The sequence below is a fragment of the Chiloscyllium plagiosum genome, unplaced genomic scaffold, assembly GCF_037043375.1.
Source record: "Chiloscyllium plagiosum isolate Xiang-an unplaced genomic scaffold, Cpla_swu_hap1 HiC_scaffold_37, whole genome shotgun sequence".
NCBI lineage: Eukaryota > Metazoa > Chordata > Chondrichthyes > Orectolobiformes > Hemiscylliidae > Chiloscyllium > Chiloscyllium plagiosum.
The window spans coordinates 6829768-6842030 of record NW_028270175.1 but is presented as its reverse complement, the minus strand read 5'-3'; the positions used below and the strand labels follow the sequence as shown (position 1 = coordinate 6842030).

Genomic DNA, 12263 nt, shown 5'->3' with positions numbered 1-12263 from the left:
ACTGAGGAGCAGACATCAACAGGGTTGGGAAGTGGGCTGTGGCAGTGCCATTTGCAGCCAGGTTGAACTCGCCGGGTAGAGTAGGCTCCAGTGCACAGTAACAGCACTGTCCCATACACAGGGCACAACCATTGCCTGATTAGCCTGTCCCTGGGTCTGCACCACGTTGACTGCTTTGGGTGCTGACCACCCTGATTGTGGCGAGCAGTCAGCCAGTGACCACCCTGATGTTTAACGCTTCTGCTGTCATTCTGCTGGACCTTGTTGTATTCCATGTATGTCATTACAGGTTTGGGGTCATAATTCCCAGCTTAGGCTTTGGTGATACCATGATTTCCACAAGTTGAAGTAGTAATCATTCAGAAATGAGATCAATCTGTCCCACAAGCTGCATATGCTTTCGAGCCCAAAAGCCTGAATGGTGTGGCAGAGCAGTGACTGAAAAGAAAGCAGATCCTTTACCCTGGATCCCATTACCCATCCTGCTTCAGCATGCTCACAGTTGCACAAAGACACGGCAACTTGCAACCCTGAGCAAGCATATGCTTGAACTGAGAGAGAGAGAGCACTGATGACTGACTAGTAGAAACGAGGAGCAATCTCCCACAACCCAGTTTTCTCGATTGTGACTCCACTATCATATGAAGTGCTGAGTGAGCCATTCTCCTAACTGATATATAGCACAGGGAGGGAAGTGTGGGTTAAATCTTCAAAATGGAAATTCATTTTGTGAAAATGGTGTTAATTCAGAATTGTTTTCTGGATGGGGTTGGTGGTCAGCGAGGGTGTGACCACCAAGAGGCATTGAGAGAGCTGTAGGCTCAGTGGATTTCAAGCTTTGTGTTACAGATCTGTGCTCCAAAATGAGAGCATCTTCCTCCATGTTACAAATTTGAAATGAGAGGAGGTAACCAACATGAGCTGGTTACCAGCAATCTCCATAGGAACTTGTTGGCAGCTTGTCAGAAAAACACATTGGGTACTGCATCTACTCAGGGCTATACGTATTATGATTAGAGTTGGAGAACCAGGTGGAGCTGTTGGTTTAATTAGATTTTCGTACGTCGATCCTGCTTATGAACTGAAAGAATCAGCTGTGAGCGACTTGTGATGGCAAGTTTGGAGTCAGGGCTCGAGGGAAAATCTGTGTATTATTGGATTCCCTTCATCTGCTGAAATGCTCCAGCCTCTTTTTATTTACCCCTGGCTAAAGTACACACTCGACCAAGGGGATCAAACCCTGATAACAAGAAAATTCTTGCACTTTAACGGCCTGCTCTGAAAGCATTGATCCTTGGATTGACTTGATTGACAGTTCAGAATGTTGCACTTATTCTAGGGGGAGAAGAAATCTTGGACTCTGCAAAAGGCTTGAGCCTGTGCCAGATTGCAAAAGGTTTTTTTCATAAATTTAGCTCTGTCATGGCAACGGCTAGAGAAAACATTCATACTCACGAGGATTGTTTGTTTGTAAAATTCTTTTCAAATCAGAATTTTAAGGATCTTAGTGACGTCTGCTTGGAGTGCATAATAGACAAATTGAGGAATGTTCACTTTGCACCATTGTTTGAGGTACCAAGGCCATGCCCATTAGTTAGTTTGGATGAAGATTGGGGTAAGTGGTTATTGCCTCAGTCAGTCCTGCAGAGTGCCATTGGGCATATCATATGAAGTTGATGTCAGGGGCCAATTTATATGGAGTTAGCTGATCACATCTGCAGTAGCAGATGGATCACCAAATCTGGCTTCAGTTCCTTTGCAATGTGGAGGTGGAAAAATGAGCTAGGCTTCAGTTCTCCTGGTTCATAGCCAATGGCTTATCCCAGAGATTTACTTACACAGGCATTGGTTCTGGTGCAACTTAGAAATCATTCATTGTCAAATACTTTGGCAACATTTACCGTTTCTGCTCACGTTTGACGAATGTCCCCTTGGGTGCCCATTGCCCATGGAACCCTACCCCAGTCACAGTTAGCTCTTTGAGACAAATGTATGAGCAAAACAAAATTTGATTTTGGCAGTCAGGAGTTTAATTTTAACCATATACCCTATTTTATCACTGATTATGATGTTTTGCAAATTGCTTAGTTTGTTTTGATAACTTAGGTTGGAACTGGATAAAACACTGGTTAGGCAACAATTAGGGTACTGTGTGCCATTCTGATCTTCATACTGCAGTGAAAATGTGGTTGGACTGGAGAGGGTATGGAGGAGAGGGTACAGAGGTTGTTGCTTAGACTGGAGAATACTTATGATGAAAGACTGGATAGATTCACACAGCACGGAAACTGACCCTTTGGTCCAACTTGTTTGCGCCGACCAGACACAACAATCTGACCTAGTCCCATTTGCCAGCAGTTGGCCTGTATCCTTCTAAACCCTACCTAAAGCCTTTCATATACCCATCCAGATGCCTTTTAAATGTTGTAATTGTATCCGCGTCTACCACTCCCTCTGGCAGTTCAATCCACATATGAACAACTTCCTGTGTGAAAAGGCTGCCCCTCAAGTCTCTTTAAAATCTTCCTCCTCTCACCTTAAAAATACACCCCCTAGTTTAGCCAATCTCCAGTCTTCCAACACCTCAGCCGTGGCTGTGGATGGTACAAAAAGCTGACATGTTTGCATCATCATCAGTCACAGGTGAGATGCTAAAATGCTGGAGGTTGGCTAATTATTTTAAAAAGGCTGTAATGAAAAACCAGGGAACAATAGACTGGTGAGCCTTACAACAGTGATGGGCAAGTTGTTGGAGGGGTTTCTGAGGGACAGGGCTTACGTGTATTTGGAAGGGCAAGGGCTGATTAGAGATAGTCAACATGGCTGTATGCTTGGGAAATCATGTCTCATTAATTTGACTGAGTTTTTTGAAGAGTTGACAAAAGCTTGTGTTTCTTTGGAACTGAGGCTGAGGGGAGACCTAATTGAAATCTGTGCAATTATAAAGGATCGAGAAAGTCAATCAGATGGCAGTCTTGCCTTTGGTTGAGGGGCTCATAACCAAGGGTCATTGATTTAGGATAGAAGGTTAAGAGGGGATTCCAAAGGAGAATCGTTTCACCTGGAATAAGGTGAGAAGATGGGAGAGCAAGAAATCCTCTTAACATTTTATAAAGACCTTAGAAAAATACAGTTGACTAAACTATAAGACTATAGACCAAGAGCTGGGAAATGTGATTAGACTGGATGGTTCTTTGTTGGCTGTTGTGAACACAGTAGCCCGAAAGGCCTCTTGCTGTTTCGCAAATTTCTATGATTTTTAACTACCCTCTGAATCAAACTGTGTTGTCATGATGTGTTCATATTGAAGAGTGTAGCGTTCTGAGAATGAGACGTTGAACAAGAAGAACAAATCACAGTCCTTGTACTAATCCTGATTTGGTCTCCAGCGTGGAGGTTTGATGGTTGACTGGAGTTTTTGCGCTTTAGTTTGTAGTAGAAATGTTCTGCTGTTGTGAGGTAGTAATACTACTGTGGAGGCAATGACTAGCTTCATTTTGAAAGCTTTATTTTCAAAGAACAAAATTGAAGAAACTATCTCACAAATAGCAGCTTCGTCTCAGAACAATGCACCAAATGAGAAAAAGTTAGTGCGAGTAGTTTGGCAACTTCTGAGTATTCCAAAACATTGTGCAGCGTGCACTGCAGAAATTCACCAAGGCTCCTAAGATAAGCATCTACTAGGACCAGGGCATCAGATACATGAGATCACTATCACCCATCCAAGTCACTCACCAGCCTGACCATCCAGTTGTATTACTTTCTGTCAACATCCTGGAACTTCTTCCACGTACCTACACCAAATGATTGCAGCTGTTCAAGAAGACAACTCACCAACTTCCGAAGGGCACGAAGGGATGGGAAATAAATGCTGGCCAAGAATGCCACATCGCTGAATGAAAGCAAACTTTTAAAAAGAGACTCAGCTAGCCAATAAAGAGAGTGCTGTTAAGCTGCACATACTAATACCTTAAAGACCAGAGACCGCTTCAGACTTATATTGGCTACGGCACAGTCTAAAGGAACAATGTTTTAAAAAATACTTTAAATGATATGAATGCCAGGGAGCCAATCCAGTATGTCAAGTAGATGTTAGACAAGTGTCTGCACTGACTAAGCACGTAGGGATGTTACATGATTAAGATGTTCCACAAATGCAAATTGTTGCAGTGTTGACTCTCCACTCTGTGCTTTCAATTAGAGCTGTTATTGGGAGGCAGTCGGGGGCAGGGAGAGAGGTTTGGGTATTGGTGGCATAGGCTCCCCGAGCTGGAGTGGGCTGCGGAGTATTGAGTACAGTTCAGTGTCAGTGCTTTGTTGGTCAAGCTAGGTTTCACCATGTTGCCTCAACCTGATCCTGGAAAATGAGCAATTATCTGTAAGGAATGAAATCGGTATATGCCTGTGACCAAACCTAAGCATTTTGTATTTGGGTGGATGGAAAAGCAGGTTCATCTGTTGAAAATGGCCCATGTTGGCTGTGTGTTCAAGAACATTGCTATAGATATAATATCTCTAACAGGTACACAAGGGAGGGACCAAACTATGTCGTTTCTTTTGTCTGCTTTTTTTTAATGTTGGCAGTTAATACTGAAACAAGTACAGTTCAAAGAAAAATCAGCTTAATTATGGCTGGCTTATTTAAATTGAGTAATGTGTCTGAAGGTGTTAGCGTGAGAAACACAAGCCTGAAAGAAAGAGCAAGTCTCCAGGGCAGGTTAGTAACTGTGGATGTTATTGGGGGATAGATACATTGTTGTTGCAAGTTCACAGCAGTAGCAACTGTTCATTTGTTTGTTTTGAGGAAGGATAATTACAGATCTTCAGTAGTTACAGACTTAATGTATTATTTCTTCATGTACCTCATTGGGTGTTCAGTAAATTAACATTTTGGTGCATAAGGTGCAGATTTACGAAATGTTTATTTTGATGGCTTTCAAAATCAAATACAATTGCCTGTGGGCACCCAAGATATCCTGTGAGAGAAAGTAACCTAGCAACCTTTTTAAAAAGTACTTGGATGAGCACTTAGAGTTATAGAGATGTACAGCATGGAAAAAGACCCTTTGGTCCAACCCGTCCATGAAGACGAGATATCCCAACCCAATCTAGTCCCACCTGCCAGCACCCGGCCCATATCCCTCCAAACCCTTCCTATTCATACACCCATCCAAATGACTCTTAAATGTTGCAATTGTACCAGCCTCCACCACATCCTCTGGCAACTTATTCCATACACATACCACACTCTGCGTGAAAAGTTGCCCCTTAGCTCTCTTTTATATCTTTCCCCTCTCACCCTAAACCTATGCTCTCTAGTTCTGGACTCCCCGACCCCAGGGAAAAGACTTTGTCTATTTATCCTATCCATGCCCCTCATAATTTTGTAAACCTCTATAAGGTCACCCCTCAGCCTCCGACGCTCCAGGGAAAACAGCCCCAGCCTGTTCAGCCTCTCCCTGTAGCTCAGATTCTCCAACCCTGGCAACATCCTTGTAAATCTTTTCTGAATCCTTTCAAGTTTCACAACATCTTTCTGATGGGAAGGAGACCAGAATTGCATGCAATATTCCAACAGTGGCCTAACCAATGTCCTGTACAGCCACAACAATACTCTGACCAATAAAGGAAAGCATACCAAACGCCTTCTTCACTATCATATCTACCTGCGACTCCACTTTCTTGGAGCTATGAACCTGCACTCCAAGGTCTCTTTGTTCAGCAACACTTCCTAGGACCTTACCATTAAGTGTATAAGTCCTGCTAAGATTTGCTTTCCCAAAATGTAGCACCTCGCATTTATCTGAATTAGACTCCATCTGTCACTTCTCAGCCCATTGGTCCTTCTGGTCCAGATCCTGTTGTAATCTGAGGTAACCTTCTTCGCTGTCCACTACGCCTCCAGTTTTGATGTCATCTGCAACCATACTAACTGCACCTCTTATGCTCGCATCCAATTCATTTATGTAAATGACAAAAAGTAGAGGGCCCAGCACCGATCCTTGTGGCACTCCACTGGTCACAGGCCTCCAGTCTGAAAAACAACCCTCCACCACCACCACCCCCCTCTGTCTTCTACCTTTGAGCCAGTTCTGTATCTAAATGGCTAGTTCTCCCTGTATTCCGTGAGATCTAACCTTGCTAATCAGTCTCCCATGGGGAACCTTGTCGAACGCCTTACTGAAGTCCATAGAGATCACATCTACTGCTCTGCCCTCATCAATCTTCTTTGTTGCTTCTTCAAAAAACTCAATCAAGTTTGTGAGACATGATTTCCCACGCACAAAGCCATATTGACTATCCCGAATCAGTCCTTGTCTTTCCAAATACATGTACATCCTGTCCCTCAGGATTCCCTCCAACAACTTGCCCACCACCGTTGCAGTGTCATAACATTTAGGGGTCAGTGCAGGGAAGTGGGGCTCGTGTAGATAGTATATTTTTGGTGGTGCAGACTTGATGGGCCAAAGGGCCTCATCTGCACTGCGTGATTTTGATTCTAAATGCAGCAAGGAAGGAATTTATTGTTCAATCTTTCGCTTCGATACCAATGGTTCAGATGTTGATGCAAGTTGAGGTACACTTCAGTCTGAAGGGATTAGTGCCTGATGTACAGCAATGGTCAGAAATGCAGAATCAAACAAAATTATCTGAAGTAAAAACATGGAAGTCATTACCGTTTACCAATTCCTTTTCAAATATAGGTGGGTGTGGGTGTGCACGCGCATGTGCGCTACATTGTGGTAATGTTACTGAAGCCTGGACTACTGAACATAGGCATTCAAATCCCTATGTGAATTCCAGAAGTTTTCCTTGGAACATCAGGGGCTGAGGGGTGACCTTATCGAAGCTTATATTGGGTTGGGATATCTGGTCGGCATGATTGAGTTGGACCGAAGGGTCTGTTTCCGTGTTGTACATCTCTATGACTCTATTTATAAAATTATGAGGGGCAAAGCCAGGGTTTTTTTTCCTTGGTTGGGGGAGTCCAAAATGAGAAGGCATAAGTTTAAGGTGAGGGGGAAAGATTTACATGGGACCTGAGAGTCAATGTTTTCGCATGGAGGGTGGTGCGTGTCTGGAATGAGTTGCCAGTGGAAGTAGTGGAGGCTGGTCCAACGACTACATTTAAGGGGTATCTGGATGAGTGTGTGAATAGGAAGGGTTTAGAGGGATATGGGCCAAGTGCAGGCAAAAGGGCCGAGGTCAGATTGGATGACTGGTCGGCGCAGATGAGTTGGACCAAAAGGTCTGTTTCTGTGCTGTATGACTCAATGATACGTTGGCTAATATCGCAATGGCAGATTCACAAAAACTGTATTGTGGGTTGTCAGCTGTGATCCTTCAGATTATAATTTCACTTGTTTTGCTGATAACACTTGTACAATTTCTTCCATTTACAAAGCCACTCTATTTTGAAAATATCTTATTCTGTCAGCATTAGTTTACTGTTTCTAAGTTGCAGAAATAAAATTGCTGTAAAAAATACTAATGGACTCCATTTCATGTTGGGAGAGATTTTAGTTTTTTCATTAATCCAATCTAAAGTTTCCAAAAAGTTAAGGGGAAGACTCCGTTTTCTAAAGAGTATCAAGGACACTGCAGAAGTCTAGCCTTTATGGCCTCATATAAATGAATGATTATTGAAGAAGTCTCAGCTTGCTACTGCCAGTAAAGGCAGCACTTGCATGCTGAATTTGGATTTTGACTCTCTGGTTCAGGTTTGAATTGCACTTGCTGGTAGATGCTACAGAAATACGTTGGAAACATCAGCCTTCCTAACTTTGGCATTTGGTTATAAAAATGTCTTTTCTCAGTCTACCCATACAAGCCAGCAAGCTGCTTCCTCCATTTTGGCCTTCCTGAATCTATAAAGAACAGAATGGCTTACTTTTCTAATGCACATTTTAGAACATCCCAAAGTACTTAGATGTTGAAGTACTTTCTGAAATGAAGCCCCTATTGAAAAGGAGAAAGCGCAGCAGCTAATTTGCACAGAGCAAGTTCCCACAAACAGCCATGTGATGTGGTCACACAATCTGCTTTAGCAATGTTCGAGGGATATGTGCTAAAATGCTGGGGATAGCTCCCATGCAGCTTATCAAAATATTGCCAAACAATGTCCACCTGAAAGAGCAGGATGGGGCATCTGAAAGAAGCACCTTGGGCAACACCATTCCCTCTGTGTTAGACTGGAGTGTCAGCCTCGATCTTTGTGTTCAAGCTTCAGGACTGGAACACACACAACCTTCTACCTGAAAAACATGAATGCTGCTTATAATTAACGTGACTCTTTAATGTTCCAATCCAAAGAGGTGCAGGTTAGTTGAATTGGCCATTTGAAATTGCCCAAAGTGTTCAGGGATATGTCGGTTAGGTGCATTAGTCAGGGGTAAATGTAAGACTATCAGGGTAAGGGAATGGTCCGGGTGGGTTACTCTTTGGAGAGTAGGTGTGGACTTGTTGGGCCAAATGGCCTGTTTCCACACTGTAGGGAATCTATTAAAAAAAATTTGTTATTGACCACAATGAGAAGGGTAAAAGTTGCAATCACATGATTTGAAAATGTAGATTTACAGTAGAATTTTAGAGAATGACTGAACCACAAAGGTACTGACCCTGCTAAGATAAACACAGATTTTAATACAAATAAATAGCTATTTACACATAAAACAACAAGGCAGTGACTTTGCAGTTGAATCCAGAGCCTAGTGGCTGTGGAACCTCTCCAAAAACTTGACCTCTTGCTGCAGTAAAATTGCGCTTACACAAAATCCCTCACCACATTGCACTCATTCTTTCAATCTGAAATGGTCCAAATTGCCTGAAAATGCTGATCTTTTCTCAATTCAAACAGGTAGTTTTATTCAGGTTAATTTCAACTTGAGTTCAATTTGAAACTTTCTTTCAGCACTTCGACCCTCCTTGCTCCGTGTCTCAATCCTGCATTGGTTGTACTTAAAAATGTCAAGTGTTTTTTTTTTTTAAAAAGTCATTGACTGCTTTTGAATGCCTTATTAAGTCAGTCTTCTTGTTAAGTACAGAAGCCAACATTTTTCTCGAAGTTGCCCTCTGTGCTCATGACATACTTATTTAGACATCTTTCCTCCCTCTTCCCCCACACCCATTATAAAATGGCTGGACAGCACAACATAATCCTGTGTCTGTCACAACCATGTGGTAGACCTAAAGTATCTCTCCATGGAAATCAGCTGTAAACTTCCCTGGCGATTACTTTCCATCATTCATGGGGAGGTGAGCATCATTGAGAAGGTCAGCAGTGTTTATTGCTCATTCCCTCATTGTCATAGAGAAAGTGGTGAGCTGCTTCATTGTGAACTATAAATGTACAATGACTTTACATTTCCATCTGTAGGAAATCATGGTAAAGAAAGATTGCTGCAGATTGGTGACATTGGAATTGAGACTTATTTAATGAACATTCACTACTGCTGGCCCTGAGTTCCGATTATTATTTTTCCAGATGAAATGAACAGCTATTGTCAATTGCAGATCATGGTTTGATTTTAATTTTAGTTGCCTTTTTCATAAAGTGTAATCATGAATACTTTTCCTCATACTCTCCTGCATCTAAATGCGTCTTTGAAGTGAGCTGGCCCTCGACATCCCAGTCAGTATATTGCTGGCAGATTAAGACACTGAATTCAAAACCCGAGGCACTCAGAAGTGCAAACCAAGTGTTTCATTATCAAGCTGGTCGCTCTTTATTCTGTAAGATAGAACCTGCAAATAATTTCAATAATAGTTTTAACTGGTATCTCCATTTTAACTTGCTTTTTTTTTTAAAACCCTTGCAGGTGCAGAAGATGTCGTGATGGCCTTTTCCAGACAAGAAAGTGAGGACAGGCGACAGTGAAGGGGAATCGTTACTGATGGTTGGGAGCAGGCAGCAAGATTATCCGACAATGTGTGTGAAGATTCCAGGGTGTTCATGAGTTGCTAGTCTTCTCATGTGCTGCAACATCACAGCTGTGTATCTGTGATAACCAGTGTTGCTCATCAGGACGGCCTCTACCGACCAGAAAAAAAGACTTGGTTTTTTGATTGGCAGGCAGGATGCACTGTCCGTCTGTTTTATTTCTGTTTGTTTGAGTTGGATTTAATTTTTTTTTGTAAATACATGTGCTGCAGGCCGTGAGCAATCTAAATGCAGTTTAATTAAAGCTGGTCTGTGTCCCTTGTGCTCTGCACTGAAGCATCACTTATCCACTCCCACTTTAGACACTGATGCAGTATTTTCCAGCCTTGCCAGTGGACTCTGTGGAGAATTGATTAACATTGCACGTCCTTTACAGCAGAATAATAAACACAACAGACTGGAAACAGCAGCATACAGAGCATTCGGACAATTTGAAATGTTAAATTAATTTAAGTTGTAGGACCTCCTAAAACTAGCTTTAGTTATCTGTTCTTTTTGTGTCAGCAGTTAAGCAGCATGCACAAATTTTTAAACAAAATCTTACGCCATGACCAAAATGTAATCAAACAGCTTGTGTGCTTTACTTTCATTTCTCTTGGCCCCTGTCTGTTTTTAAAGGAAAATGATCACACAGGCTAACAGTTTACTAAAAGAAAACACTAGCTGCAAACACCAGAGTGGACAAAGACAAAAAACTGATTTATGCAACATTTGGGAAGCAGGCCATCAGGGAAAGATGTAGTTTCAAACATTCAAAATGGCAAAGTTACTGTTGAAGGTACAGTTAGAGAGTAAACCTATCCCGTCAGCCCTGGGAAAACGCAAGCATCCATTTCATTGCCTTTGTGAAGCGTGGATGTTCACAAAGTAAAAGTCTGCTGTGTTTTAATCATTCATATTTTACAACGTACCTGTCAAGCTGCCCAGCAGTTTGCAATTTTGACTCTGTCTTAGTTTTAGTATTTCTTACTCTGAATGAAACGAGTATTGCATGTGTATATGTGTTTTAATGTGACAGCTGAATTGATGTTGGGATGCCATTGCCTGGTAATACATTTACATCGCTCCAGATATTTTTTGAAGCTATGTGCTTCCAAATTAGTTATACCCTGGCAGATGCTGTGCTCTGAGCAGTATTGTCCTTGACTTGGGTTGCAGATAAGGAAATGTATTGATTTTTCACCCCTATAAAATAAAAGCCAGCAAAGAACAAAATATTAAGAGGTGTCTGATTCAGGAAACACCATTCCTTGCTGCAATGCTGTCAAAACTTGCTTTCCAGAATGATTAACACCTCCCGCCCCAAAGGTAATGATACATTAAACTTCTGCATTAAAATACAACATTTTCAGATTAATACAAGCTAATCTTTTGAGTAAAATGCTTGTTTCTAAACTGATGGGGATATTTCAAAGCTTCAGGAATGTTTGCCTTTCATGAAGTGCTGCTACGCTTTGGTCACAGTCAAAAGGTGTGGTGCTGGAGAAGCACAGCCAGTCAGGCAGCATCTGAGGAGCAGGAGAGTGGACATTTTGAGCACAAGCTCTTCATCAGGATTTCCTAATAAACCGCTTATGCTCAAAACGTCAACTCTCCTGCTCCTCGGTTGCTGCCTGACTGGCGGTGCTTTTTCAGCACCACACTTTTTGACTCTGATCTCCAGCATTTGCAGTCATCTCTTTCTCCATATATCTTGATTATCACAGGCAAATTTATTTTTAGTGCGAATACTCTACAAATTCAACACCTGTGATACACCTAACTTTTGTATTGTATGCTGTATCTATTGAAAATCACAGTAAATCCATCCTCTATTTACCCCAACCTCTTGTCAGTTTGAGACACAATGAGTTTGCTACTTCAATCAACTTATCCTGATGAACAACTGCTCTTGTTTTATGATGGCTTGAGTTGTGAGATCCTCTGGAACTTTACTCTGAGACAACGGATGACACACTGAAAACTGTCACCCATGTTCAATTTGATGTGGAGCTGCCAGTGTTGGACTCGGGTGGACAAAGCTAAAAATCTCACAACACCAGGTTACAGGTATGCTTCTTCAGCAGGTGGCTGTCTGATGAAGGAGCAGCACTCTGAAAGCTAGTGCTTCCAAATAAAGCTGTTAGACTATAACCAGGTGTTGTGATTTTTAGCTATATTCAATTTGAGTTGAAAGTTTTGTCCTTGTTTTCCTTTATGGCAGGGAACTGTTTGTATTTGAATTAGTCCCTTTTGGAATTATTGGTGGGTATTAAAAAAAAAGGATCATTCCATTTTATGTGAAGTTAGCAGTAACCTTATTGTTGCTTGATTTTATAGAGCT

At 41.9% G+C, this 12263-nt stretch overlaps 1 protein-coding gene across 3 annotated transcripts in view; it reads left to right on the top strand.

Moving 5' to 3' along the window:
- The window catches only part of ctnnbip1 (catenin, beta interacting protein 1), a 111567-nt gene extending 101218 nt beyond the window's left edge, over positions 1–10349 (top strand). For all 3 annotated transcript variants that reach the window (XM_087980278.1, XM_087980276.1, XM_087980277.1), the window contains one exon: positions 9819–10349. In XM_087980278.1, coding sequence (XP_087836404.1) covers positions 9819–9877 — 59 coding nt within the window. In that variant the 3' untranslated portion in view covers positions 9878–10349. The remainder of the gene's footprint in view (positions 1–9818) is intronic.
- Positions 10350–12263: the final 1914 nt, after the last annotated feature.